The sequence below is a fragment of the Pteropus medius genome, unplaced genomic scaffold (genome assembly GCF_902729225.1).
Source record: "Pteropus medius unplaced genomic scaffold, Ma_sr-lr_union100, whole genome shotgun sequence".
Taxonomy (NCBI): Eukaryota; Metazoa; Chordata; class Mammalia; order Chiroptera; family Pteropodidae; genus Pteropus; species Pteropus medius.
The window spans coordinates 138,234-166,058 of NW_024352789.1; the positions used below are offsets into that span (position 1 = coordinate 138,234).

The following is a 27,825-nucleotide window of genomic DNA, read 5'->3' on the forward strand; positions in this document are numbered from 1 at the left end:
GTGGGAGAGAAATATCGGGGCGAGGTGGGGGGACGCGGCGCCGGGTTTGTCTGCCCCGAGACAGCCGCCGCCCCCCACTTGGGACACCCACGCCGTGTCTAATTCCTCTGCCCGCTGGGGCCGCCGCGCGCTGTGACGGGAATCCCAATGGTGGGGGCGGGTCCCCGGCTTTTCCCAGGCCCGGCCCGGAGCGCAGGTCTTCCAGCGGTCACAGCTCCCAGCTCCTGGCCCAGGAGGCTCTGGCCGCACGGGCACAGAAGCACCCTGAGGCCCCCGGGAGACCTCGGGCCCCCATCCAGCTGTCTGTCTGAGCAGGTGCTGTCACCCACACACACTTGTGCCACGCCAGTGCCTCTGGCCCTGCTGGATCCACACGGCCCCCAGTGCAGCCGGTCTCCCCCCATTGGTGGGGCCCTGGGAGGCGAGCATGGCCAGTGTCCTCGTCCATCATCGTCCCCAGAGCTCAGGCATTGGGGCTGGACAGATGGAGTTCGTGAGTGGGCAAGTGTCCAATCGTCCTGCACGGGCAGGAATGATGGTGGTGACCAGAGGGCCTGTGTCTGAGAGGCAGAGGCCTCATTGTCCCCATGGGGTGAGGAAGGAGCCCCCTCGGCTCCCATCACTGCCGTCTCCTCCACCAGCCTGAATGGAGGGGCCACCATGTTGGGGACCGGTGGCACCGAGCCAGGGGCTGCAGAGAAGGCGAGGAGGAGCCTGGCCCGGCTCGGCAGGGCGCTCCCGGGGCACCCAGCTTTGCTGCCCTCTGAGCTCCCTGGCTGGATGCCATGGGGGGAGGTCACCGCCTACCCAGACCACGGGCGATGGCACCGTCCAGTCAACAGAATAGTCTGTGGCTGGCCCGCCAGCGCGCTGGGCATGAGGGCGAAGTTGGGGCAGGAGGAAAAGGAAATGCAGAGTGGAAAGCCAAGGGCCTGTTTGGGGCGAGGGTGGCCCTGGACAAAGCGTCCCCTGAGTGTCCCTCAGGCCACAGGAGGCCTCATGGGGGCGACAGAGCTCGGAACTGCCTGGCTATAGGAAGTGTGGGGCCATTTCTTGTTGGGCAGCAGCCACCCAGTCTGTCCTTCCTCAGGGACCTCTTGGTGGGCCATCCTGGGACCTGTGGCCTTTCCTCCCTTGGCAATCACCCTGCCCCAGAGAGGGCTCAGTTGCCCTTCTCCAGGAAGCCTCCCTGGATTGAGATGGGGCAGAGACCTGCCGGGGCCGGAGCAGCCCCTTTTCTCGGGCCTGGAGGAGAGTTGGTGTGGTCCAGGAGGAACCAGCAGTGGAAGGCGGTGTCAGGGAAATGCTGGTGGCTTGAGGGAGTGGGCGCTGACAGTTTCCCCAGCACAGAGCTGGGGCAGGCGGGGTCTCACCCTCTCCTGGGTGCCCCCGCCTTGCCGCCCTCCTGAGGGCTGCCTGGGGCTGGGGGGAGATTGGGGCCCAGCAGGTCAGCGGGGCTGGGGCCTCACTCTCTCCCAGACTCCTTCCCAGCAGGGGCCATGGGCAGGGAGCCTCCTTGCAATGTCAGCTGTCAGCCTTCCGCCTCAGCACTGGGGTCTCCCCGGCCAGCACCGGGTGGGGGGGCTGCGGAGGAAGGAGGGGCCGAGGAGGGGGCTGAAGCGAGAGCAGAGCCGGGCTGTGGGCAGGGACGGTTCCCACACAGCACTTGTCCCTCAGCCTCTCTCCTTGCCCCTCTCCCCCCAGCTCTGGGCTTGGCCAAACTCAGTCTCTCGGCCACAGGGAGGGTGGGGCCTGGTGGGGCAGCTTCTGCCGGGTCCCAGGGCCAGGCCCCAGGACCCCCCCCTTCACATACACACACTGCCTCCTCCGGTCCCTGGGTCTGCAGGGGTCCCAGTCTTGAGGGAGAGAGAGGTCTGTAGTCATGCCCAGCTCCCGCCAGGAGTCCGGGGGAGGGCAGAGGACAGAGGGGATCCATTCTTCAGGGCAGGAATGGAGCTCGGTCTCCTGAAGGGACGGGTTCTCTGCTGGATGAGCCCTGAAGGCCCTGGCACCAGGGATGGGGGGCAGCGTGGGGGCTGGCGCTGGAGCAGACCGGAAGGTGGTGAGGTTGCAGGAAGGACTTCCATCCCCTACGGAGGTCTGAGGGCCTGAGCCTCGTCTTCCTCTGCTGGGTCTGGAGTGCCCTCTGCTGGTCACAGGACTCAAGGCCGTGGGAGGCCCAGGGTCTTCCGCAACCCTCTGCAAGGCAACAGCATCCACTGCCTGTGTGTCCACCCCTCAGACTCAGGACAGAGACATAAGGTGGTGCCCAGGGGCCAGCTGCCTCCAGCTGAGGAGTCAGTGGCAAAGAAGTCCTTGTGCCCCTCTGAGGCCCTATGGGGGCCCTCTCCCTACTCAGCTCAGAAGCCACCCACACTGAGGGTCAGAGCGGCAGCAGTTCTGGGGTGGGAGGAACTGTCTGGCCACCCAAGCCATCTGACAGGGGATGCAGGCTTCCTGGGGGGGCGCGAGCTCCCTGTCTCTACAGGCAGGCAAGGCCAGGATGGGCGCCCAGCTGGTGGGACGAGCATCCTGGAGGGCTCTCGGCACCCAAGGAGGCGGGATGTCTCCTGCCTGAGGTTCTAACGTGTGACTTGGAACATCTCAGCTCCCCAGTGCACACACAAAAGCAGTCAGGGTCCTTGGTGATGGTGTGTTTACCACTCTGGCTCACACTGACTGTGTGACATTGGACCCGTGGGCCAGCAGTCACTCAGTGCCACCTGTGCAGGCCGTGGGGTGGGGGGTGATGAGGCTGCCGGGAGGTTCTCCCCTGCCCCTGGTGCTCCTAGGGAAAGGGCTCCGGGCCGGTGACTTCCCGCAGCAGGACGCGTGGGAGCTAGAAAAGAAGGACTTCCCGGTGGCTGCCGGTCACCACCTTCTAAGAGGACAGTGCCCTCTCAGGGCTGGAAGCGACCTCAGCGTGAGTGTCTGTTCCTCCGTCCTCAGAGGTCCCTGGGCTTCGTCCTCGTGCTCCCAGGCGCCGGGGGGACAGGGATGGGGGAGCAGGTGAGGGGCAGCTCCAGGGGGCTGGAGGCCACCACTCAGGGGTGCACCCCAGCAGAGAACGAGCAGGCAAGGAGGGACAGAGGCAGGGGACGGTGCGAGGGCCCGGTGGTCCTGGGGGCTGCAGCGCGGCCTCACCTCCCAGCACACCTGGCCCCTGTAACACTGGGAGTCTGCCGGGGCCCCAGGAAGGGTGGCCGCAGGAGGAGCCCTGGCGGTGGTAGCGGAGGACGCATAGGGCTCCCAGCTGCCCCCACAGGGGAGGTCGGCACCCAGGGTGACAGGGCACGGAGGGGCTGGCCGGGAGGCCCAGGGTCAGTGGGATGCCCAGGCACGTCACACCTGTACCTGTCGAGCACCTGTTGTATGCCGGGCCCCGTGCAAAGCCCTCGACAAGCATTGCCTTCCTGAATACTCACAGTGAGCCTAGAGGTGGATGTGACCCCTACATTTCAGAGAAGGAACCAAGGCTCAGCGAAGTTAAAGAACTCGCTCGGGGTTTGCACAGCTGCCAAAGGACCACACAGGGGTTCTGTCACGAAGCATAGCTGAACCACAGATTTCTGTGGCCTCCTACCCAGGAAGGGTGCAGAAAGTGTTTGTCCAATAAATTAGTAATTAGATGGATGAATTGAACCTTGTTTGAGAATGAAAATCTCGAGTAGAGAGCCCGAGGGAGAAGATACTGAACCACAGGTTTTATTTTGAAAGCCGGAAGGACAAAGGCCGGACATCGGGGCAGACTGCCTGGCCTGGCTTCAATGGGCAGCCTGTCTGCCTCTGTTGAAGCTTTTGTTCTGCAGGCTGGCGGTCAGTGGTCAGGCCCCAGGTGGCCCGCTCAGCAGCCCCTTCAGGGCCTTGGCCTGACATTGGACTGCCCTCTGGTGGGCAGATGGGGCAGCGCAGGGAAGCCACAGAGCCTGAGGCACCGCACTCAGCCCCTGGTCAGCGCCCCACCCTCCCTGGGCATCCACTTGCCCCTCCTCACCTGAACTCCGTAGCCCCACCTGCACCTGGCACAAAGCAGGTGCTCAGTAAATGTCTGTGTGAATGAGTGTCGTGCATAGCATCCAATGGCCCTTCCTCCAGAGAGCACCTTCCTCCGTCTTCGGCCCTCCCTGGTGCCCCTGCCAGCCCCCTACCCCCAGCCAAGGTCACTCACCTCCGAGGCCCCTGCCCACAGAGGCAAATGTCAAGGTCACTCACCTCCAAGGCCCCTGCCCACAGAGGCAAATGTCAGTGTGACACACAGCCGGAAGAGCTGGTGCACGGCCTGAGACGTGGCAGTGCGTGGTGGGGACACGGGGCGGCGCACGGGGCCGTGGCCAATGGGCCTGGGGAGCCTGTCAGGCGGACTCCCGTCTCCGGGCCTTTGCTCCAATCAGGCCTGCCCCTGGTGCTCCTAGGGAAAGGGGTCCGGGCCCCACCCCAAGCCAGCCCTCGCCCATCCCCACCCAGACGCACGCCCAGGAGACCGAGGAGCACCGGCTCGTTGACGCAGAACAGTGCCACCTCCAGCAGGGCCATGAGCAGCAGCCGGGCCGGCCCGGTCTCGCCAGGACAGCACCGGAGGAGACGAGCAGAGCCCCAGCACTGAAGTCAGCGCTGGTCCTGCTGGAAGTCGGGACGGGAGGGTGAGAGGGGGCTGCAGACTTGGGGAGCCCTGGGAGGTGTGGGGGCTGGGGAAGGAGCCTCCCATGAGTCAAAGCCCTTCTCTGGTGGCTGGGGAAGCGGGGTCACCTCGCCTTTTCGTAGACGAGGAAACCCGTCTCAGGGAGGTTCTGGGACTCAGGAACAAAGCCTGCGACAGGCGAAAGAACCAGATCTTGACCCAGGAGCCCCTCGGAACCCTCCCTTACATGAAGCCATGCGCCCTCCCCAGCAGCTCTCACGGAATAAGGGCCTAAGAAAGGGGGTGTGGCCGAGCGTGTGGGTCCAGGTCAGGAGGAGAAACCAGGCAGGCAGAGCAGGCAGGGCACCCAGGAGAAACCAGCCGAGGGCCAGGAGCCTGCCAGGAGTGAGGAGGCCAGCGCTGCCCACCTCTCCACGCCCACATGGATGTGGCCGCTGAGAAGGGAGTGCAGGAGGCCCTGGACGAGCGTGGAACACTGAACGGCCAGGAGGAAGGTGCAACCCACGAGTACCAGAAGCCTGCGGCATGAGGGACGCTGTGGCCACCGCTGGGAGCCAGGCTTCGGAGGTAGAGCCACGGGCCCGTGTGCAGGAGCCCCTGTCGGGTCGGGAGACGAGCCACTAGGAGGGAATTTAGTTGCCATTGAGGTAAATGGTGGCCCCGGGAAGCATGGAGGCTGGCGGCCTGCGGGGAGGCTGCGGGCCCCACAGGAGTGGGGAGGAGGGAGGCCGCGGAGATGGAGAATGTCTTCCTGTGAAGTAATGTCACAGGCGGTCCAGAAGGGCGACCTGAAATTGGGCAGGAGAAGAAGAGGGCCTTTTCAAGGAGGGGACCAGCAGGGACAGAAGCGTGGCTGGGCCAGCGTCCAGCAAGTCCAGGAACTGGGCTCGGGGTGCGCATGGCCTCTACCCACTGGGGGGCTCTGGACAGGTGGAGGGCCTGGCACAACCAGTGGCACCTGCAGGCCACACGGGGCTTCAGAGAAGAAAGGCGGAAGGCCAGTCGCTGCTTTGCTGTCCCCTCCCGGTCTGAGGGGGCCGATGTGTGGGAGGGGCTTGTGGCTGTTTGCAAAGATGTCCCAGACCCTTGCCCCAAGGAAGACTTGCCATTCCCAGGAGGTGTGGCCCAGGGGCCAGCCACTCCCCAGAGCAGATGTGGAGCGGGGCTCCCCCTAGGAGTGGACTCGCCCCTTCTCAGGAATGGGCAGGGACAGCTGCCAGCCGTATGGGAGGATCTTGATATTTTAACATCTAGTGGGTACCAGCTGGTATCCCCCCAGCCCAGCAGAGAGCAAGACCCAGACAGTCCTCCACTTCTGAGGGCCCCTGGCCCACCCTCCGCCTCTGAGGGCTTTGGTGGCGGGCCTCCACCTGCGAGGGCTCCCGGGCCCACCACCCATACAGAGTAGCTCAGTCCATGGTTTTCTTTTGAGTCACCAAGTGATGACAGGCCCTAGGCCCCCGTCCTGCCTCTCCTGGCCCTGGGAGCTCTCATGGAATTGGGGACCTCACCTCTCACCCAGACCTCCACCCAGACTTCCTCTCAGGCTCTGCCACCAGCTCCCATGCTGCCAGGCCTGGCATCTGTCCAGTCTTTGACCCTCCCGCTCGTTTCCAGCTGTGACCTGCTGGGTGTCTGAGGGTGGCCAAGAGGAACCATGTCTGCTGCCTGCCCTAGCCCAGCCTGGCCGGGTGGTCCATGGGGACCAGGGTTTGTGTTACTGAGTAATTCAGGGTTGCTTGGGGATACTCTTTGTCAGGGTCACCTCCTCCCTACTCCTCACTCACTCTTTTGGCTCAAGAACCCCCAAAGCCACTCGGCTTTAATCCCACTGAGCTCTCTCTCCAGTGTCTCAGGGAACAGAGGGCAAAAGTCACCGAGCACCAGTCATTAGGACCCTCGTGGTCCATTCATTCATTCATTCATTCATTCATCCATCTATCCATTCTGCATTTGTACTGGATGACCTTGGGCAAGTGACTGTGCCCTCTCTGAGTCTGTTCCCTTCTCCAGAGGAGTAATAACGTCCCCTTTGTGGGACTCTTATGAGTATTCCAAATAACTGACGTAGAGGCCGGCACCTCCCTACGCATTCAACGGGTGTGGTGATTATTGCTGTTCTGATTGGCTGAACAGACAGGACGAGTGGGCCACCGACTGGCACATACTATGGGCGCACGCCTCTGAGGACAAGGGCAGATGGGGGCGGGGGGCGCAGTCTCAGCGCATCCTCCTGTTATCGGTGGGAGGGGGTGAGCAGCGGGGGCCAGAGGCTTAGGATGAGCACGCCCAAGAAGGGCCCTCAGACCAGCAGCCCCAGGGACATAGACCCTTGAATGGCAATTTGGGAAAGGCAGAGCCTTCCTTCAGTCAACATGTATGTATTGAGCACCTACTGTGTGTCGGCACTGTGCGGGGTACTGGAAACACGGTGGAACAGGCTAAAGCGGTAAAGCCACAGCTCTGGGGCGGTGCTCCCTCTGGGGGAGTGTAAGCGAACAGACAGGCGAGCACACTGCCGAGGGCTGTAATGAGGGAGACGGGTCCTGCGGGGCCTTAACCCACGCTGCAGCTGCGGTGGTCAGGGAAGGCTTCTCGGAGGAAGTGACGCGTACACTGCGACCTGGCCTAATTTCACGGCTGAGGCAGAAGAGAGGGATTCTCTTTTGTCTTACACTCTGGTGTGAAAATACAAAAAGGCCGTATTAGGGAACTGCCCATTTTCTGGGTGGGTGGACAAACCCCAGACCTCCATTTCTCCTGAAGACCACCGCCACTGCAGCGCCGTGCAAAATACTGCTGTCGTTTACATATGTGGCCTGGGAAAATTAAGTATGGCTTTTTCTCTCCAGGGGCTCATCACATTAGCCTCCACGTGAAAGAATGTCGCGTCAGATCACTTATGTAAAATAAAAATGACAGAACGCTGAAAAAAAGTTTGTCAGGAGGCAATGATCTCCAACCAAAATTATTTCGCATTCCTGCTAACGTGCCAGGTGCTGTGCTAGATTCTGGGGGAACGTCCTCCAGGCTCCATCTGTCACCACCAAATGAAACGGGACCACACTCTGTTCTCAGGATGTTACGCTGGATGACTTACTTCATCTGTCCATGCCACCCAATCCGGCCTCTTCATCGGGTGGCATCATAAGGCCATGTCCTCCAGCAAGATTCCACGATTGGTCCAGATGCATCCCAGGACCCTCTATCTCTCGATCTCCCTTAATGTACTCGCTTAGAGTCCCACTAAATTTTGTAATGAATTATGTCTTATCTGCCTTATTAGACAGTAAACACCCCGAACTGTGTCTTCTGTAACACGTGCCTCATACTGTGCTTTGCATGCAATGAGCACTGACCATCCCTTGTGAACTAAGGAGCTCCATGCAGGATGCGTGCGCCCAGGTTCCACCGCGGGTGTCACGGAAGAACAAACAGAAAGACCCACGGCAACTTTGCTCTGAATTCATTTACTGAACCGGGGCAGGTGATTTCACAATAGGTTGCAAGATCAGGCCGGGAGGCTTCTTGCTTTCCCTCCCAGGAGCCAGACGTGTCACGGACGCTTGCAAATTTTCCAGAATGGCCATCTGCTGCTTGGCGAGCTGGGTCTGAAGCAGGAGGTTGGTGTACATGCCTTCCAGGAGTCCCAGGCATCCCTTGGGCTTGTGGTCAGCTCCTGAAGGAAGAGCGATGGAGGCACGAGGGGATCAAAGAGAGATTCTGTGAGTGTGGGAAGGGCTCCAACAAGCGGTCACCTCTACTCTTTCCAGGTACAACTCAGCCCAGACACACTTTTGCTCAGCTGTCACCTTCTCGGTGAGGCCTACCTGGCCACCCTATTTTAACTGGAAACCAGTCCCTGGAGTGTACCACCCGTCTCCCTTGCTGATTTTCCTGTAGTAGATCATATGGCATATTTTCTAGTTATCTATTCAACTGTCGTCTAAGCCCACCTTCTAGAATGCAAGCTCCAAGAAGGCAGGGGTTTTGTCCGGCTGGTTCACTGCCGTACCCTGGAGCCTAGACGAGTGCCTGGCAGGTAGGTGTTCAACAAGCATCTGATGAGTGAACGCAGCGGCCTGAGTGAGGCCCAACTTCCCTTTCAAGAGCCAGGGGGTGCCTCGGCCCTCTTCTCCTACCTGACCGGTGTCTCACCAGCAGTGACCCGAAGTTCCTGCTGCTAACTTCAACCAGTCCTTCTGCGTCAGCCCATTTGTCTTAATGTTTTAAGCTACATTGTATGCAGCCAAGTCCTTCTTCACGTTGGTAGTTATCTATCGTTTGTGTCTTTATTGATGCTGACTCTTTGTTAAGCTCTGAGGTCCTCAGAAACAGGATTTGTGACTGGTCTAGTGCCATGTTAGGTTCCCCATAGGCAAGCTAAATGCCCCCTGATTTCTTCACGGGAGGATGAATGACTGATATTCGAAGAAACTAGCTAACAGTTACTATTTCCTTCCCTGGCCACTTTTTAACTAACCCTGTAAGCAAGCAATAAAATTTTCATTTCTGTCTCGCCTAGTCTAGCAAAGGTGCTAACGAGCCAGGAAACAACACAATCAGTAGAATTGGGAAGAAAATGAAATCAGTAGAAGCGAATAATCGATAACTTACCAAGAGAAAATCTAGAGGTGCCTTGACCCAGAGGTCAACAGGAGAAAGCTCGAGCTACCTCCGCCACGCCGAGTCCATTCGGGAACCCCCCCGGCACCCTTACCTGAGTGCGGCTTTGTCGCCTGGACGTTCAGGAAAGTGTCTGGTGGGGAACTTGCTTGAAGATTAGTAAAGCTGGGGGAGGCTTTGGCTCGACAAAGAGGCCCAGCATTACTTTCCTCTTTGGCTGGAACAAAATCAGAGGCAACCAACCCGTCAGAGCTCATGCCAACAAGAGATGACCCTTCTCATCAGACCCTGGCAGCCGGTCTGCAAACGTGGGTGCCGGGGCCCTGCCCTGAGTAGCTTCAAAGAATGTTCTATGAGACATGCGAAAAGGACACCGTAGTGGGGCGAAGAGAAACCGAGCAGGGATGAGATAAGCTAAAATCTAGTTTGCTTATTGTTACAAGTTCTTATTGGTGTGCGCTACACGCTCCCCAGTGCGCCAAATGCTAGGGCGTCCACGAGGCATCTAAGACGTGGTTTCCTAGGCGCTTAAGAGCTAGTTAGGGAGTCAAATCAGATGCTGAGGAAACAGTGACATAGCAACACAAGGATGCAAACTACGAACTCGGCAATCCGGGGTGAAAACGAGGCTTGTATCTTGCAGTTATACTAAATACGTAAGTAAATGTAAAAATAGTGTTTTGGGAAAGGGAGATCGATATGCGTACGACAGCCAAAGATGGCTCCAGGTAGGTGGAGGATATTTGTGCGGACTTGAAAACAGCAGGTTTTTGCTGAATGGAAAAGGTACTTCAAGTAGGAGAAAAAAGCACAGCAAGAGCAAAGGCAAGGAGGCAACATTGCCGGAATGATGGCATTCGTCGCCGGTAGGGGCAGGCCCTTTACTGCAGCAAACCGGAGGACTCAGGCTTTGTCTTGAATGCAGTGAAAAGCCATCGAGACGTTCAGAATGAGAAAACACGATTAAAATCGTGTTTTCATTCATCTATAGATATTAGAATGGGTTGGACATTGGAAGAAGTTCTTAGATGGGAAAATAGGTAACTTTTGGCAAAAATAGTTGAGTTAGAAGGGAAAATCGATTTGTGGGAAGACGATGAGTCCTGTGAAAGACACGTGTTCTTTTTGTTCACTGAGCAACCCTTCCTCTGGGAAACTATTCTTTCCCCAGACCCCAGGCCATACTGGTGGCCACACTCGTGGGACTGTATCAGGCTCCGGTCCCCAGCAGGAATAGGCATGGGACCCAGTCATGGCATCCTGGCCCCTTGGCCGCTGTGACTGGTCCAGGGAGTAAGCAGATGAGGCGAGTTGGGCCAGAGTCATTCTCTGGGATCGATATGCAGATTCTGCATCAAAGGAGTTTCTTTCTTCTGATCTGCTATGATGCGAAGATGTGAAGTCAGGGCCAATGAAAACTACTGAATTTGGCCAGCATGTCGTGGGAAGCGGATACGAGCAAGAGATTAGAGACAAGGAGATAGGTGGACAGATGGACAGACACCTACACGCACTGCACCCCAGTTCCAGTCCCCGAGGCCCTGATTTTCGCACCTCTTCTTCCTATTCTGCGGCCACCTCAGCATCCCCCCAAACACACGAACTTCTGAATCTCTGACTAGACGATAAGAGAGGATGAGGTTGGGGAGCAGCAAAAGGAGGCAGCGTAGAATAATAATTTTAACAGGTGCTTTACATACAGCGTCATCTATTTCTCACAACAACCCTATGAAGTAGGTAGCTTTACCCACATTTTACTCGCAAAAACTGAGGTTAGGAAATCTGGTCAACATTCCACGATTAGGAGGTGGCAGCGCTGGAATTAAATCCAGGCCTGTAGGCTCCAAAGTCATGCTCTTGACCACCACACGGTGTACTCTGCAAAATGACCTGGTTCACTGATGCCCGAGCTACGACACCATAAGCCTGTCAGGCGGCTATAGCTAAGGGGATCGTCAGGTGGCCTCAGGCACTTCCTTGGCCACCAGTGGGGCTGCCCTGCTCAAACTGAGTATCTGCTCACTAGTCCATAGAGTATCTTCTGGGATCCCTGTACATCAAGTCTTGCTGTAAATATTAAGAGGAGCTACGAAGGGAGAATATATCATTCCACATATTAATTATTGAATTTATTATTTAACAGACCCAATTCTAAGCACTGGGAATACAGCAATGAAAGAAAAGAAAGAAAACCCCTTTAATGAGAAATGCAGAATAAAGACAAATACTTTCCAATTCACCAGGTAACAGGAAAAACGTTCGTGCAATTAGAATCATCGCCCTAAATGCTGAGCAACTAGGGTCTGGCCTTCGAGGGGAGGGGGAGGTGGGGTCCCCACACACACCTTTTCTGTTGGCAGGATGGCTACTATGCTGCTCCATCTGAACACCAATAGGTGAGGTGCCTGGGAAAGAATCACAGGGTCACAGGGTCAACAACCCGTGCCATTATTTTACTATGGACAGTTGCAGCAGGTCCCCGGATGTTCTGATTTGGGGAGGGAAATGTGAGAGGGTGTACTCTTCTATTTTATGGCCAAGTATAAGTGACTCTTGAATTGCTCACGCTCTCATGGTCCCTTCACTAGTTCGGAATATCAATGTTCCCATCATTATTGCTTCCTTTTATCTGGAAAAAATGGTAATTGGATCAACCCTAACGCTACGAACGGGCAATTACTCTGTTCTCACCACGTCTGGCTTCTGTAACACTAGCCCTGTTCCTGTCCTGTAAGGTCATCTAAAAGCTCTGGCTGCAGTCTCTCTAATCGACCGGCAGTTGAGTGGATGAGGGCAGGGGAGGCGGAGGGCGCGGAGAAAAAAACCCGCAAACCCTACGGGGAACTTTTGAGAAAATGTTTGGACAGCATAACTCGGGGGTAAAGCAAGCCGCCACCCTCTGGCAGCGCTCAGGGCCTCGGCAAGAAGCACATGCCTGGGAAAGGGGAGGTCCACGTACAGCCACCAGTCCCCGGATAATGAACCACATCTCCCGGTTCCCCCCGCAGCCGCGCCGCCAGGTCTCCCCTTCCGGGGATGCGGTCCCGCCCCGCCGTTCCTCCCCGTTGCTAAGCGGGAACCAAAAAGGGGAAACTGTCACGCCTTTCTTGACCTTCGCGGCCTGAAAGGAGCCGAGGCGCAGGGCAGCGCACAGAGCTCAGCGGCGGTGCTGACTGAGAGCCTCACCCCCGGCATCCGCCCTCGCTGTTGACACGCATGCGCAGAGGCGCGCCGGCCAACGGCCCGAGTCTTGGCGCTTGCGCCGTGGTTCGCGCTGCACGCGGCCGGGAGCGGCCGCGCTACTGCGCAAGCGCCGGCGCCCTCCCATCGCCACCGTCGCGCGCTCTCTACCTAGCTTGCCCTGCCGTTCTTGCGTAGGGGGCGGGGCTAAGGATGCCTATTGGTCTGCTTCCGTGCCGGTCAGCGAGGTGAGTGCGCTGATTGGCGGCGGCCCGGAAGGTAGCGGGTTAAGGTGTAAACCCTGAGGAGGCAGCGTTTTCTGGGCTTCTCTCAGATTCTCTCTCCAGAAGCTTCTGCCGGTTCCCCCAGGTCTGGGTACCGGGCTCTGCATCGCGCCGCCATGATGGGCCACCGTCCCGTGCTCGTGCTCAGTGAGTTACGGGGAAGCGGGAGAGGGACGCCCTTTTGGCCCCCACGGTCCACACTCGTCAGGGCTGCCCCAGCCCAGCCCCGCCGCGGCCCGGCCGCTGCGCCTTGCAGCCATTCTCATTCTGGGAGCCGCTGCTCCGCTTTCCTGTCATCCTTCAACCCGGTCCCTGTCTTCCCAGCGCAAACGGCCCCCTGTCGCCAAGTCCCCCGGCTCTGCGGCCGCTGGCCTCGGGGCGCTCTTTCCCGCCCGGCCTCCCGTTCTTCGCCGCCCCCCGGCCCCTTCCCGGCGTGATGTTCAGCGTGTAGGCCAAGGAATCCCGGCTTCTTCGCTTGGCCTGACTTTATAACCTCGGTCCCTCCCTCAGTGGCGCCTGCGCCTGCGGCCTCGGCCAAACCGCTCAAGTTCCCGTCTGTGTCATTGGGGCTAACGGTATTCCCCCGTGGAGCCCCGTGGGTCAAACGACATGAGTAGATAAACTGCTTAAAAGAGGGTCTGGCAAGCCGCGAGTGGTGTCCTTGGTCACTTTTCAGTAACAGCCGTCTCGAATGTCCGCCTTGTTCCTGAAGTCGCTGCCTCCCTCGCTGGTCTGTCCGAGGTGTAGCTGCTCCCACGCTGTCCCCCGCGTCGTAATCTTTCCCGCTAACCGGCTTGAGTTTTCTCAGATCTCTTGACTGGTTCCCTTGACCCTTCGGGAACGTCCCAAATTTCTTTCTGAGTAATGAGTGCCACCTCCGTGGCCCTCCCCTGGTATGTTTCTCGTCTGCGTGTAACTTCGAATGCCACTGCAGGACCACCTAAGATGCCCAGCCAGCCGTTGGCCCTTGCTTACCGTCTTCTGTGTACAGGATGCCATTCAGAAATTTCATCCATGTTCTCTACACCTGGGAAATGACTGTTCTCAGAAAAAAATTTCAGCAAAACTGTTCTTTCTGATGAATCCATCAGAAAGGTTCGTAAGGGATTTTATTTAGCACCACCTGAAGTAGGAACCTGAATCGTGAGAGTCGTGAATGTGTAGATTGATTGGGACTGGATCGAACACTTTGCAGATTTAAATTGTAGGTAATGTATGATTTGGAGAAAAGAAAGAAATGAGCTGTGCTGGTTTGGTTATAAGCCACTGGCTTGTCTCCATCGAGAGGGCCCTGGGTGAGTGGGGCATTGTGAAGCCCTTTTCGGGTCTGCATTGCTCCCTGGCCTCAGTGGCAGTAACCAGTTGGGCTCCCCTAGTAAAGTATGTACACAGTTCTTACTGACGGTGAATGGGTTCCTGAGGCATCCTTCTGACATCCAAGCACGGAGCGACTAGATCTTGCGAACCGGAACACTTTCGAAGAGTGTGTGCGCATCCCACAGTATGCCGTGGAGGAACTATCAGTAATTATGCCGAGACTGTCACGAGTATGATTCTCCCCATCCAAGTAGGAAAATATGAACCCCCCAAACTCCCCTCTTTCATAAAGCAGAGATTGATGCTTTTTTTAGGGCCATTGGCCCTTTGAGAATCCAATGGTAGCTACAGATCCTCTTCCCAGACACAAATGCAGTGTCTCCCGTTTTCCCACGCAGCCTCAGGGCTTCACTTTCCCACTGAGGCCCATTCAGGAATCTCTGGCTGTGAGTCCTGGCTGTAAGAACGTGAGTGCTTGGTCAGAGGGAAAGTGACAACCATGATTCCAAAACTGAAGCGTCATGGGTTGTTCCTTAGTATACCAGGGGTTGAAGGAAGGAAGGAAATACGTAACCATAAGTAATGTTAACTTTTTAACGTTTTTTTTTGTTTTTCCATATGGAAGAGTACAGTAGTTATGCAGTTTTAACAGGTTTTTTTCAGGTGTAATTATACAGTAAGTTGCAGATATTTAAAGTGTACAGTTTGATAAGCTTCGATCTACATACACACTCACAAAACCTGCATGTTCGTTTTTATTTTCAAAGATTGGGGAACAAGTAGGTTGTATGCAATCCTGAACTGTTGTCTTTTGTCTTGTCTGTTTTAGGCCAGAACACAAAGCGTGAATCTGGAAGAAAAGTTCAGTCGGGAAACATCAATGCCGCCAAGGTAGCGTGTCTTGTGTAAAATGCGGTCGTTTTCCTCCGGCCTCCCCCGTGCTTCTGCGTCTGTTGCAGCTTGGCCGAGGGAGAGTCGACCTCCCTTCTTTCAGGTGGCTCTGAGGAGTAGGGAGCCCTCCCTCCGTGAGTTAGGCCAGGGAGCCCTCTCAGCATTGGCTTGTGCATAATTCCATGGCTGTATATTGTTTTATAATGTCTATTTGTGTTTGTCTGCTAGACGGGGTTGCTTGGGGGAGGACGTATTTATTATTAATTCCCTTTTGCATTCTTAGTCCCCACCGTAGGTCTCAGATAGGTATTCAGTATCTTTTGAATGAAATAGCCCTAGATCTGATTTAGCATGGTGCGGCGGCTGCTATCATGGAAAGAAATACTAGGACATTTCCGAACTGCTGGGAAATTAAAGCTCCAAAAGGCATTTCCCCTTTTTCCTTGAGAAAAATCATTTCTTTCTATGTCCACCCTGAAAGCATTCCCAGAGGGAGAAAACAGCAGAATCCAGCCATGTGGCGTACAGCATCTAAAGTGCTTGCCAACCCTACTTTGGAGGTGGTGTTGCTAAAACACTGGCTCTGTGGGTTACTCGTGTCCCTTTGCCTGACACACGCTCACACCGTCCCCTGGTCTGTGCTTACGTGTTTTACATTTCTTCCCGTAGACTATTGCAGATATCATCCGAACGTGTTTGGGGCCCAAGTCCATGATGAAGGTAGGCTGATCTCTTATTGAAACTTTTCGACCACAGATTCTTTTTCTTTTATCTGGAACACTTAAATACAACTTTTGCTTTTGTCCTAGATGCTTTTGGACCCAATGGGAGGCATCGTGATGACCAATGACGGCAATGCCATTCTTCGAGAGGTATGACTTCATTGCACTCTGACAGTCCCCTGAGGGACCCATGACGATACCCGTAGATGCTGACTTGTTTCTTAGGATTGCTGGAACAAACTACCACAAGCCGGGTAGCTTTAAGCAACAGAAATGCATTCTCATAGACTGGAGGCTAGAGATCTGACATCAGGTGTCAGCAGAGCCACGCTCCTTCTGAAGGCTCTCAGGAAGAATCCTTTGCCTCTTCTAGCTTCTGACAGTTGGCCATATCTTTGACATTCCCTGGCTTCCCAACTCTGTCTCCTTCCCAGTTGTCTCGTGGCTCTTTTCTGTGTCTCTCCTATCGTAAGGACTGCGGTGGTTGGATTTAGGGCCTACGCTAATATTCCGTTTGGTCTCATCTCGACTTGATTACAGCTGCAACGATCCTGTTTCCAAATACAGTCATGTTTATAGTTTCCATGTCCTTTTGGAGGACCCAATTCAACCACAACAATGTTGCTCCCAGTACATAAAAGACACTGTTCCAATCTCAGAAAACATTAATAGTTCACTTGGCATAATACATGTTCCCCCAAAAGAAAGAGACTTGGGAAGGTGGTTTACTTAGATATTTTGGGGGGCCACTTTTAAAACAAAGAAAGGGGGAATAAGTGTGGAAGTAAGAAGTGTTAGTGCCAAGCAGATGAGTTAAGTCTTCGAGTAGTGTTGATTCTAGTGGCAAACAACATTTTCTTTTCAGATTCAAGTCCAGCATCCAGCAGCCAAGTCCATGATTGAAATTAGCCGGACACAGGATGAAGAGGTTGGAGATGGGACCACATCAGTAATTATTCTTGGTAAGAGAGTCGAAAGTTGATAAAGAAAATTGAATTGAAATGTGGAGATTTTTGCCAGAAAATGTCATATTTTAAAAAGGAAATTACCTGTCCACTAATTACACATATTTAAATAACTTGTTGCTAATTATGCTCTACAATTGAGTAGACAATTGAATATTCATCAGTAGCATGTGATGAGTTGTGCAAATCTGTTTCAATAAAAGAGTCAATTCTTGTTGATCACAGTAAATTAAATTCTGTAAAGTCACCACAAACCGAATTAGCAAATGGTAAACTGTCACTCCCGGAGGAAACACGGGGCGAAGTTCCTGCGGGCCTCTAGGTCACATCCCGCAGCTGATAAATACGTGCCTTATTTTATGTGCTTTTCGTTTTGTTTCAAAGACACTTTATCTGATAATAATGTTGATTCATTAACATTGAACTTACGTCCAGTAGCACTATAACTTGTGCCTACCAAAGTTTATCCAATACGTTTTCTTTGTAAGGTACACCACAGCCCTCTTCACTTGAGAAGCCTAGACAGCACTTTAGCACTATGTCTGGAGCCATTTTAAACAGTGAACTCAGCAATAAAATGTACAAAAGTGTGAAAACCATGGCATAAATACAACATAACTGAACATGAAGGACTCCCGTTTACAGTGAGAGCTAGCACAAGGCAGAGTGCTGTCTTGCTTAGCCCCACATGGGCACGTGCTCATTGGGCGACTCAAGTTTTTGTCTCTGCCTGTGTCTGAGCTACCATGAAGGTGCTGCCAATACCTATTAGGGATTAGAAATAAATTTTAGCGAGTAATCAAATTGACAAATACAGAATCTTGAGAATGAGTCACAACTGTACAAGCTTTAGGGCTGATCGTCCCACTTCCTGTGGGATCATAAAGGATCGCTTCTGAAAACTTGGCATGGTGGTTTTATTTGTTGTATAAATTTCAAGTCGGTGAAATTTTCATAATGGAAGCATTCATTTTTTTTAAATCTGATTGCAACAACACAATGTCAGGAAATGAGAAAACTGTTTTAGAGATGCCAATTTATAGTGTTGACCCACACGCCTAAAGAATAGTTCTTACAACAAAATTATTATATGAGCTTCTGAAAAAGTGACAGTTTAAGTTATTTCCAGAATGTCTTTGTACTGCATTTTGAGAATGGTGAGCTGGGTGGGCAGTTTGCTTGAGTCAACACTAAATAATCGCATCTTTAGAGTCAGGTGTTTTGAGGACTGTGAGTTACGTGTGGCCAGTTCTGTGCTTTGAAGAACGACTTGGAGAGTGGGTGAGGGGAGGGAGAGTTCACGTGCTTTCTCGCCTCTGCTGGGGGATGGGCTTCAGGCATCAGGCAGACATTTCCAGCCGATGATGTTAGTTGAGTCTCCTGGAGACATTAGATGGATTAAGTATCCATGAGTCTAGCTGTCTTAGATATAGGTTGAATTTACAAAAAGCAGGAGGGAAACATGCCGTCACTGAAGACATCTTTTTTCTATGCTCCTACTCTGGCTTGTTTGATGAGGCTCACCCTTTCTATGTTTCCTTGTTCAAGCATCTTCTTGGTTATTTTTTTTTTTTCAGTATACATAATGATCACTTAGGAATGGGTATAAAGTATTGAATTCAAACATTTAGGCACATGTCAAAGGGTATTCACGTAAACTTTGGCACATTTGTGTAAATTTTAAAAATTAGTGCCTATGGGCAGGTAGCATAAGCAATTTGTGCAAAGGCTTTTTTCTCTTAAACTATTTTTTGTGAACAAACGTGTGTGTGTTAATTACACAATAAAGACAGGTTTTAAAAGCAGGGGACATTTTACCATTCATCACGCAGAGGGCACATGTTGTACATCTTCATCCGTATTCCAGACGTGGGGCTGTGTGTGTTTGTTTTTTGTGCCATCAGTTTAAATCCAAGATGTTACAATAATAACTCAACTTTCTGTTGTGTTTTCCTATTCTGAGTCTTTGAAAAAAATGTTTTCCTTTTGTTTAGAAAACTGCTAACAAATATATAGTTAGATCAAGAGAATAGGTAAATCCCAGGATCAGTCTTTGATCATTTAAAATACACGTGGGGAGGGTACTCGCTTTTTGAATTGGCTTGCACGCATTGTAAAAATTGGAGTAGTATTAACAGCCAAATGGCCCGGCTTTTTGGAAAATTTATTTTAGGAAGAAAGGTAGGGTACCTTTAGAAGCGTGACGAAGCCGCCTTGATATCCATGTACTTTTTTAAACATTGCGGCATTTGTATCCTGTTTTAGCGGGGGAGATGCTGTCTGTGGCTGAGCACTTCCTGGAGCAGCAGATGCACCCAACAGTGGTGATCAGTGCTTACCGAAAGGCGTTGGATGACATGATCAGCACCCTTAAGAAAATCAGGTAGTAGGAGCAGGGGGGCCAGCAATGGGTGGCATCCAGTATGGGAGGCCTGGGAGACTGATCTGTTCTGAGCTGGTGAAGGAAAGCCAGGCGTGTCACACACACTGTGGTTTATGCCTGTGTCATTTTGTGAGAAGAAATGGGAGAGCAAGACGAAGGGACAGGTAAGGGAAGTAAATGTTTTAGACAGTGACAGAGGGTACAAAGCAGACAAAAGGAGCTGGGTTTAATTATTCACAGCATATTTTGGTCACATGCTGTCTTCTGATTCCCATGTCAGGCGCCACCATGGGGAATGCGTAAACTCGCCTTCCGAGAGTTTAGATCCTAGTGGGGGAAGTTAAGAATTTAGGTAACTAATGATTCAGGACTGAAAATATCCTACCACCATGTACAAGTATAACTAGTTCAGTTTTAAAGCACTGTGAAGGGTGGTTGCCAGCAGTTTTCCATTAAAACCAAGAAGACGGAGACTAAAAATGCTCTTTGAAGCCGCTGTAGCAGTAACTGAACTTGCCGTTAGTCTCTTTGCTGGGTGCTAATAAGGTGATGAAAGGAAATAAAAACGCATGCCTTCCAGCTTCAGGGAATGTCAGCTAAGTGATGACGTGATGAGAAATGCAGTGCTTTTTGTGGGGGTTTTTTTGTTGTTTTTTTTTTTGTTTGTTTTGACTTAAAAAAAATTTGTCTAGAAAGTAAAATCTATCATGTTCTACCTTGTATGGTCGGATCGTTGGGTACATAGGTACCTAGTAATTTGCTGAGCTTTGTCTTGTACTTGCTGTTAGTAAATTACAGTAACGTCTTTATCTGGCACTCTTAGAGAACGAGGAGGTTGAGTGAAATTATTTTTATGATACAAGCTCTATAAGAATGTAGAGACTCCAGAAGGATTTATTGAGTGTGGAGGTGAATCAATAAAAAGCTCTTCTTATCAAGTTACAGCTACATGCATATCTCAGATAACGCTTTTGGAGCTATTGCTTCTTTCCTAAAATGCATAATTCAGCAACATTTAATGATGGCACGTTATGTGCCGTCCACTGGTACAAAAGGGAGTTCAGTGTGTGAAAATTTGGACAGATGGTTTCCAGAGACTTACGGTTATTTTTTATGGTTCCAAGTAGTCTCACCTTGCACAAGTGTACACTTTCGCTAGGGGAGATTAACACAGAAAACCAGTAAACGCCACATGCTTCACTGTGCAGTAATCAAGCTAGAGTAGGATCAGGTGTGCTGATGGGCGGTGCAGCCCGGTGCTGGTTATTAAAAGGAAGTCTCAGAATTTGCTAGGGGTAAGGTTTGAGACCAAAGGTGTATCAGCCCAGGTTGTAACCAGGATCCCTGCTGAGCACAGCGTCTGTTTCCCCTTCCTGTCTGCCTCAGCACCCCCGTCGACACCAGCAACCGAGATGCGATGCTGAGCGTCATCAACAGCTCCATCACTACCAAAGCCATCAGTCGGTGGAGCGCCTTGGCCTGCAGCATTGCCCTGGACGCTGTCAAGACTGTGCAGTTTGAGGAGAACGGCCGGAAGGAGATTGACATCAAGAAGTATGCCAGGGTGGAGAAGGTAAACTCTTCCAACCAGTGCTTTGGGGACAGATCGCTTCCCAGCATGAACCATCCCACTTGTGGGGGGAATAGGTTTAAATCAGAGCAAGACATCTTTATCATTAGAACTAGGAAGAGGAAGAATATTTGCTGCCTGGAAAACAGAAACTTGAAAAGGGAGGTATTCCTAACATAATTCCGTTACCTTCACTGCTGTCCCTACAGGGCCAGGAAGGGCTTCCTGGCGTCTCTGTGGTGGTGCGTTTGTGTACATACCAGCCGTGTGGTTCGTACACTGAGCAACCCACTTAGCTTTCTCCATCCCTAGGAAGATTTTAAAGGTAGCATTAAGAGCTTGCGGCCAGTAGATGGACCCCGAGCCTAAAATTCTGTGGGACTCTCAGGAAGTGGAAGAGATCTGAGCCCCTTTATTAAATCTTTGCCAATTGCTGAACTTCTGTGAGTCTCAGCTGACCTTCGAGTAAGGTACGAAGATCCAAGATTGGTGTGTTTCCTAGAAGGAAAAAAATATGATTGCAACAGTATTTATTTTTGAGGTTTGTGGAAGAAAGATACTTTAGCAACCTGAAATAGTGGTCCTTTGGGAAAGATGAATGTCTGGGAGGAGCTGAAAAATATCTCCTCCTGGCCGTGGCCTAACGGGGATCTTCTGCGCAGATACCGGGGGGCATCATCGAGGAGTCGTGTGTCTTACGCGGGGTCATGATCAACAAGGACGTGACCCACCCACGGATGCGGCGCCACATTAAGAACCCTCGCATTGTGCTGCTGGATTCCTCTCTCGAGTACAAGAAGGGAGAGAGCCAGGTAAGGTTCCTGGCCCCACACCTTAAGGTCGGCGTAAGAGTCCAGCTGCCCACGTGTCCGAGGGGAATCAAAAGGCATGTGTGTCACATTCCTGCTCTGTCTCAGCCACTGACCTATACACGTAACCTGATTCTTGCAACAGCCCTGTAAAATGGTTGGCACTGGCCTGCATTTCACGGATGAGGGCTCTCGAGCTCAGAGAAGCTAGGTTAATTGCTTGAGGAACACAGCTGGTCTCAGCCACATCAGGAGTTGAGCCCAGCTCTGTGGCTTCAGTCCCATGCTGCCGCGCCCTTACCTGGCGCGTCAGTAGAACGTGGAGGAGGAGGTCATTGAGGTTTGAAGTGCTAGAGTTTTCAGAGGGCAGGAGGCTCACCATGTGCCGTCAGCCTTGGGTAAGACAAAGCGATTGGAGCTCATCTCAAGGATGGGCAGCAGAGTCAGTGTGTGGGTGGGAGGGGTCAGAGCCTGCACCTCTGGGCCCACTGACAGGGCGGGGGCAGCATGCGCCCAGCGGCTGGAGACCTTTGCCATACCCTCCACTAACTGCCTTGTGATCTGAATTCCATTGTTTGTAATTGAAGGAGGTAAACCAGGTGATTGCTGGAGCCCAGCGGCCTGTAGAGGTGGGGCCGTGGCTTTAACGTACTCCCTGGGACAGGAGTGGGGAGGGGGCGGGAGTGTGGCTATTGGGACGACCCTGAAGAGCGTCACCAGTCCAAAGTTTTTCAGGTGGGGTGACTTTTCTTCACGCAGACTGACATTGAGATCACACGAGAGGAAGACTTCACCCGAATCCTCCAGATGGAAGAAGAGTACATTCAGCAGCTCTGCGAGGACATCATCCGTCTGAAGCCCGACGTGGTCATCACAGAAAAGGGCATTTCAGGTAGGACTCGCTCGTGTTTCCAGCCCGCTCTCAAGGCAGAAGACAGGGTGGGGTTCCCCTATGTTGGCATGGACCGAATGGAGTAAACGTGATGGTCGGGGTGCATTGAGGACTTTGGATAAAACCAGTCCAGAACTCAGGAGTTCTGGTTTTGAGCCCGACACCTCTGCTCTTGGGTTCGCAGATTTAGCTCAGCACTACCTCATGCGGGCCAACATCACGGCCATCCGCAGAGTCCGGAAGACAGACAACAATCGCATTGCTAGGTGAGTGAGCCAGATAAAAAGGTTCTTCCTTCTTCTGTGTTTCCACTTCGTCCCTTCATAATGCGGTCATTGCTGCCTGAAAAGGTGACGATACAGGATACAATCGGCCAGATCAGTTACAGGTGGAAATAGCCGGGCTTCACTGTCTGCCATCCCCAGAAGTCTTATTTAGTTCAGCCATTGGCTGCTCTGTGAGCCTCTTGTGCCGTGCTCCCAGCCGGTGGTGACCACTCGCTTGGTGGGGCCCCTTGCAGAATTGCTTGAACGAGCTCAGAACACAGCAGAACTGTCAGTTTTCCTGATCTGGTTCCTCAGCTGCTGTCGACGCAGTGTTAGCTTCCATTCGAGACTCCCGCACTGGCGCCTGTGCTCAGGCTCCAGTCGCTTTAAATGCAAATGCGTGAGAAAGGAGGTAAGTCTGCCCCAGCGTCCCATGCTGTACCATAGGTCCAAGTTGGGCCTTCCGCTTTTTTCTATCTGGATTCAGCCGTCGTGTGGTATGTACACGTCAGATTCGCATAAGGACTCTGTCCACAAACTATACTCTGCATTGTACCATACCTGGTTATAGGGGTCGTCTGAGGTGTATGAACACTTCTACTTACAAAGCCACGTTAAAGAAATTTCACATGAAAATGTATTTCGCGTGGTAGCCGAGATCTCTTGGGTTACGTAGCAAGGTTTCTGGGACCGCCCTTTCGCCCTGTTGCCAGCCACAGACCCTGGGGACTAGAGATGAGTAAAAGCATCTGAAATCAACAGGCCCCTCCTTTCACTAGAGCCTGTGGGGCCCGGATAGTCAGCCGCCCAGAGGAGCTGAGAGAGGACGACGTTGGGACGGGAGCGGGCCTGTTGGAAATCAAGAAAATTGGAGATGAGTACTTCACGTTCATCACGGACTGCAGAGACCCCAAGGCCTGCACCATTCTGCTCCGGGGTGCCAGCAAGGAGATTCTCTCGGTGAGTCAGCCGTGGCGTGCGGCTGGCTGAGGCGGCCGCTCCGTTTCTCGAGTTCCCCGGGGCACCCGGAGTCGCCCTGCTGCGTGCGTGCGGATGTGCCAGTGTGCAGCCACACGTCTCTCCCACCTGCCTTGCCGGCGTGTTCACACCTGGACAGCAGGTCCCCAGAACGCTCTCATCTCGTAAAACCGAGACACTCTGTCCTCCGAACAGTGGCCCATGGTTGCCTAGCCCCTGGCAACAGCTGCTTTTCTCATTTTTTTAAGTCAAAATTACATCTTTTTCCTCAGTGAGTTGCGTAGTTAGTTTCCCAAGGGCACGTAAGCTAACTTCACAGAGAGACGCCCCACCCGCACCCCAGCCTTCTGCATTGTGGTCGGTGCGTTGGTCTGTCTCGCCCGGTAGCGATTCCAAGGACCTTTCTCAGCTGCCCTCCTTGTCGGTCTACTGAACTTGGCAGTCGGGAAGGCCTTTGGTGCCTCTGACCTGTTCCTGAGTCATCAGCTTTGGCTTTGTCCTGTTTGCTTTCTCAAGGAAGTGGAGCGCAATCTCCAGGACGCCATGCAGGTGTGCCGCAACGTGCTGCTGGACCCCCAGCTGGTGCCAGGGGGCGGGGCCTGCGAGATGGCCGTGGCCCACGCCTTGACGGAGAAGTCCAAGGCCATGACCGGTGTGGAGCAGTGGCCGTACAGGGCTGTTGCCCAGGCCCTGGAGGTCATCCCCCGTACCCTGATCCAGAACTGCGGGGCCAGCACCATCCGTCTGCTCACCTCTCTCCGGGTGAGTCCCCTCCCGGGTCCCGGGCCCCTGGGTGGGGCCCTGCCCGAGGGCGTGGCTCACCTTCGTTCCCTTGGCACCTCTTCTGAGTTTTGACTCACGTAGTGGCGGCGTCATTGTCTCTCGTGCTTTTCTCACCAATCCAGTCTCCTGGGTTTAGTTCTTCCCCCGATGCCCCCGGCCAGTGTACTTGTTCCCGTGGTCCCCACTAGAACTGCTTTCGCTTGTCCCAATTGCAGGCCCAGCACACGCAGGAGGGCTGCGAGACCTGGGGTGTAAACGGCGAGACGGGCACTTTGGTGGACATGAAGGAACTGGGCATCTGGGAGCCCTTGGCCGTGAAGCTGCAAACATACAAGACCGCGGTGGAGGTGAGGCACCCAAAGACACGCCGCGTTAATTCCCAGATACCCAGAAACCCGTGAGCGCGGTCCCATCTCAGGCAGCGGGTAAAGACGGCAGAGCACCCCGGAAGGTCTCCCGAGGAATCCCCTCCCCCGCCCGTCTTTGCTCGTGTGAAGCAGGGAACAGCACGAGCTGCACTCCTTGCTTAGGGGGAACTGCATTTGGCATTCAGTCCTGCAAAGGCAGCTTTAAGGCAGGATGGCGCCTGGGAGGAGCTGGGCGGTGTCCGAGAGCAGGCGGCCCCCCCTCCGCGCTGACCTGTGGCTCCGCTTCCCTCCCAGACTGCGGTGCTGCTGTTGCGGATCGACGACATCGTCTCGGGCCACAAAAAGAAGGGCGACGACCAGGGCCGGCAAGGCGGGGCCCCCGATGCTGGCCAGGAGTGAGCGCTGGGCCTGACGACCTCGGCGCACAGAGCCAACAGCCTCCCCCTTCCCTGAGTCGGTCTGCCAGGGACACTGGGTGTCTTTGTTCGGAAAGGGTCAGGTTGAGGGGCAGTCCCAGCCCCGGCTCGGTTTGCAAAAGGCACTGACACATAATTCTTCTCCGTTGTAAGCTTTCCATTTAGTTTGCTTCCGATGATTAAATCTAAGCCATTTGAGACTGTTGTTATGTGTTTTTCAACCTTAGGTCACATCTGTGCCTCCTGGCACACAGGGAGGAGGCAAAGCACCTTCCTGGGGAGGGAGGAGATGGGAATGAGGTCATTAAGTGTCTGCTTTTGCTTTCTCGGGAGACGCTGGCACTGCCGGGCTTAGAGCAGTGCTGCTTTGCATGCACCACACACAGCAGGAGGAACCTGTCCAAGCCAGGTATCCCCACTTGTGGCTGTATGCGGAGCACCACCCAGTGCGAGCTGGGGCCCAGGCGTTTGTCCTAAAGCACGCAGGACGCGTTTTTCACCCTGTGTCCTGTCACTTTTAGGTCCTTCCTAGTAGCCCTCCTTGTGGGCGCCTCTGTGTCTCAGCCTGTGACAGTCCCTCCAGTGTGTGAGGTCAGCGTGCGCTCCGTAGTCTAACTTCCAAAGCCTGAATTTGACATAGCAAGTAAAAGCCGCTCAGGCCGCTTCCTGCCTGGCGCGAGCCCCGATCACTCCTCAGGTTCCACGAATGCAGTTTTGCCACGTTCTCAGCTCTGCTCACAGCTCTTCCTACCGTTAACTAACTAGATTTCAGCCAAATTCTGTTTCCCCCCCCATAAAGCAGCATCTTTTGGGTGATGAGAGGCGTGACTTGCTGGCTGCTCAAACCTCTGTTCTCAGCCGAGACTTGTTTTTATTCCCACTCATCAGGTCCTGAGAGGATGCAAGTGCTACTTTTTTCCTCCAGAAAAATGAAAGTGTTTGAGAAAACATGAGTTCTTCCTTAGAGTCGCCACTTGGGGAAAAAAATGAAATTGGATGTCTGTTGTATTCATTACATCAAAATTCATTCTGGGAAGCAGAAAGGTTTAAGTAGACAGTGAAACCTTAAGAGTACTAGAAAACATTTTAAAAATATATCGGGGGAGGTAATAAATGCAACTACATTAAAAATGTGCGTGGTGAAAAGAACACAAACGGGGGAATGTTGCAACAATAGTTAATTTCTCGAAAGAACATTTAGAACTTGGCAGTCAAGAAGATGGGGCCCATCGAAAAATAGGCGAAGCGTATAAATAGCTCCAGAGAAGCAAAAATAAATGACTGCAAAACATGGAGAGATGCTTAACCCTCATTCAGGGGAAATGTCAGTCACGTTTGGCAAACGCTGGCAAAGGCGTGGGGGATGGGTCTTCAAACCCAAGGTCCGAGTGACAACCGATGAGCCTCAGCGGGCCGCTTGGCCTGGCAGCGCCCCTGCCGGAGAGTGTCAGTCCTTGAGGTTTGGATACAGGCGTGAAATGCTGCAGGGACCGGGGTGCTCCTTCCAGCATGGTTTGTCGTGGTCAGGTGTCAAGGCTCCCGAGGTTCAGGCTGCGTACGCCCACGGGACACCCCTACAGCGAAGGACTCCCATGGCCAGAGCGCTGTGTGCACCGCGGTGCCTGGGTGGTGTCGGGCACGCGCGCGGGGCCGGTGTTCCCCAGGAAGGAACCAGGTTGCGTGGAGCAAGGTGAGACCTGTGGCGCCTTGGGAGTTTCGTGCGTTTATCCTCAGTGAAGATAACTCTAAGATGAAGCAAAAAGCCCAAGAACACTGTTCCTTCAGCCGGACCTGAGCTCCTCGACAAAAGGCACGTTTTGCTCTTATGTCCTGTCTTCTGAGGTATCTTTTCAGCTCTACCTGGGGGCTCAATAACAGACAAAAAGAACCTTCTAGAGTGTGTTATTCGCCCCCTGCCCCCGGATTCCTCCCTGCCAGTCATTTCACTGGGGTGCCATTTGGATCTTGGATCCAGAATCATGCCCACTGACAGGTACCAGCTGTTCAGCGTGACCAGTGGGGCCGGGGTGGCAGGGTGCCTGCGTATCTGCTGGGTCTGGGCTGTCTCCTCGCCAGCCCAGTGGGCTGAGGACTTCTCACCTTTCCCATTTGGGCGTCACCAGGGCCTGAATCTAGGTTAAGGGAGGCGGCCTCTTTAAGGACTGGCGAGGGCCCCGCCCTTTAAAGAGATCAGCTGAGCCTGTGGGTCACGTGACACCCGTGTCTCTTCCTCGCTGTCGCGAGGCTGCATGGGCAGCTGGGAGGGTTCTTGCTGGGGCTGGGGGCGCTGCGCCCCCGGCCCCTTGCTGCTCCTGAGTCTTCTGTGGGCAGCCCCGTTCGCCCTGTTGGGGGAGGAGACCCGCCAGGTGAGCGGCCTGAGTGGCAGCGGTCTCAGGAAACGCCGCCCTGAAGGGTGGCTGGAATTGGGCCACCAAGGGCAGGGGAGGGGGGCCTGCACAGGGAAGACCTTCCACCCGGGCTGGGGACAGCCACGGGTCCCGGGACGGGGTTGTGCGGGCTGTGGGCAGTGCGGGTGTGGGGCCTCCTGTCTCCTGCTGAGGTGCGGCCCCTGACTCTGCCCATGCCCGGGCCGTGTCGGCTCTCCCTGTCCGCTCTGTGCCCCGATCTCTTCGGCCCCTCCACCCCACCTCTGCCCTCCACCAGACTCCCTTAGCACCTGCGTGAATTTCTCTCGTCTAGACCCCTGAGGTCCCACCCTGTCCCAGCATCCTCCAA

At 53.9% G+C, this 27,825-nt stretch overlaps 3 protein-coding genes across 3 annotated transcripts in view; 2 read left to right on the plus strand and 1 right to left on the minus strand.

Annotated features, from left to right (window-relative positions):
• Positions 1–7,596: 7,596 nt before the first annotated feature.
• On the minus strand, positions 7,597–12,608 carry TSACC (TSSK6 activating cochaperone). Its single transcript, XM_039849663.1, has 4 exons — positions 12,452–12,608; positions 11,611–11,670; positions 9,360–9,482; positions 7,597–8,318 (listed from the first exon to the last, which is right to left on the minus strand). The coding sequence occupies exons 1-4, from the start codon at positions 12,591–12,593 to the stop codon at positions 8,110–8,112; spliced, it is 534 nt and encodes a 177-aa protein (XP_039705597.1). The 5' UTR covers positions 12,594–12,608; the 3' UTR covers positions 7,597–8,109.
• Positions 12,609–12,685: 77 nt separating this feature from the next.
• Positions 12,686–25,287, plus strand: CCT3 (chaperonin containing TCP1 subunit 3). Its single transcript, XM_039849662.1, has 14 exons — positions 12,686–12,876; positions 14,876–14,937; positions 15,607–15,657; positions 15,747–15,809; positions 16,525–16,621; positions 18,890–19,007; positions 20,394–20,580; positions 21,240–21,389; positions 22,146–22,278; positions 22,463–22,544; positions 23,324–23,504; positions 24,039–24,284; positions 24,521–24,652; positions 24,968–25,287. The coding sequence occupies exons 1-14, from the start codon at positions 12,846–12,848 to the stop codon at positions 25,070–25,072; spliced, it is 1,638 nt and encodes a 545-aa protein (XP_039705596.1). The 5' UTR covers positions 12,686–12,845; the 3' UTR covers positions 25,073–25,287.
• A 1,989-nt stretch (positions 25,288–27,276) lies between these two features.
• The window catches only part of GLMP (glycosylated lysosomal membrane protein), a 905-nt gene continuing 356 nt past the window's right edge, over positions 27,277–27,825 (plus strand). Inside the window, exon 1 of the mRNA XM_039849664.1 lies at positions 27,277–27,455. Coding sequence (XP_039705598.1) covers positions 27,339–27,455 — 117 coding nt within the window. The 5' untranslated portion in view covers positions 27,277–27,338. The remainder of the gene's footprint in view (positions 27,456–27,825) is intronic.

Coding starts and splice junctions, on each gene's coding strand:
- TSACC (XM_039849663.1), bottom strand. CDS start 12,593: ATGGGAGGGCGCCGGCGCTTGCGCAGTAGCGCGGCCGCTCCCGGCCGC. Junction 11,671..12,451: donor AGCGAGGGCGGATGCCGGGG/GTGAGGCTCTCA, acceptor ATTCTTTCCCAG/GCACCTCACCTATTGGTGTT. Junction 9,483..11,610: donor CCATCCTGCCAACAGAAAAG/GTGTGTGTGGGG, acceptor ATTTTGTTCCAG/CCAAAGAGGAAAGTAATGCT.
- CCT3 (XM_039849662.1), top strand. CDS start 12,846: ATGATGGGCCACCGTCCCGTGCTCGTGCTCA. Junction 16,622..18,889: donor CACATCAGTAATTATTCTTG/GTAAGAGAGTCG, acceptor ATCCTGTTTTAG/CGGGGGAGATGCTGTCTGTG. Junction 22,545..23,323: donor GACAACAATCGCATTGCTAG/GTGAGTGAGCCA, acceptor TCCTTTCACTAG/AGCCTGTGGGGCCCGGATAG.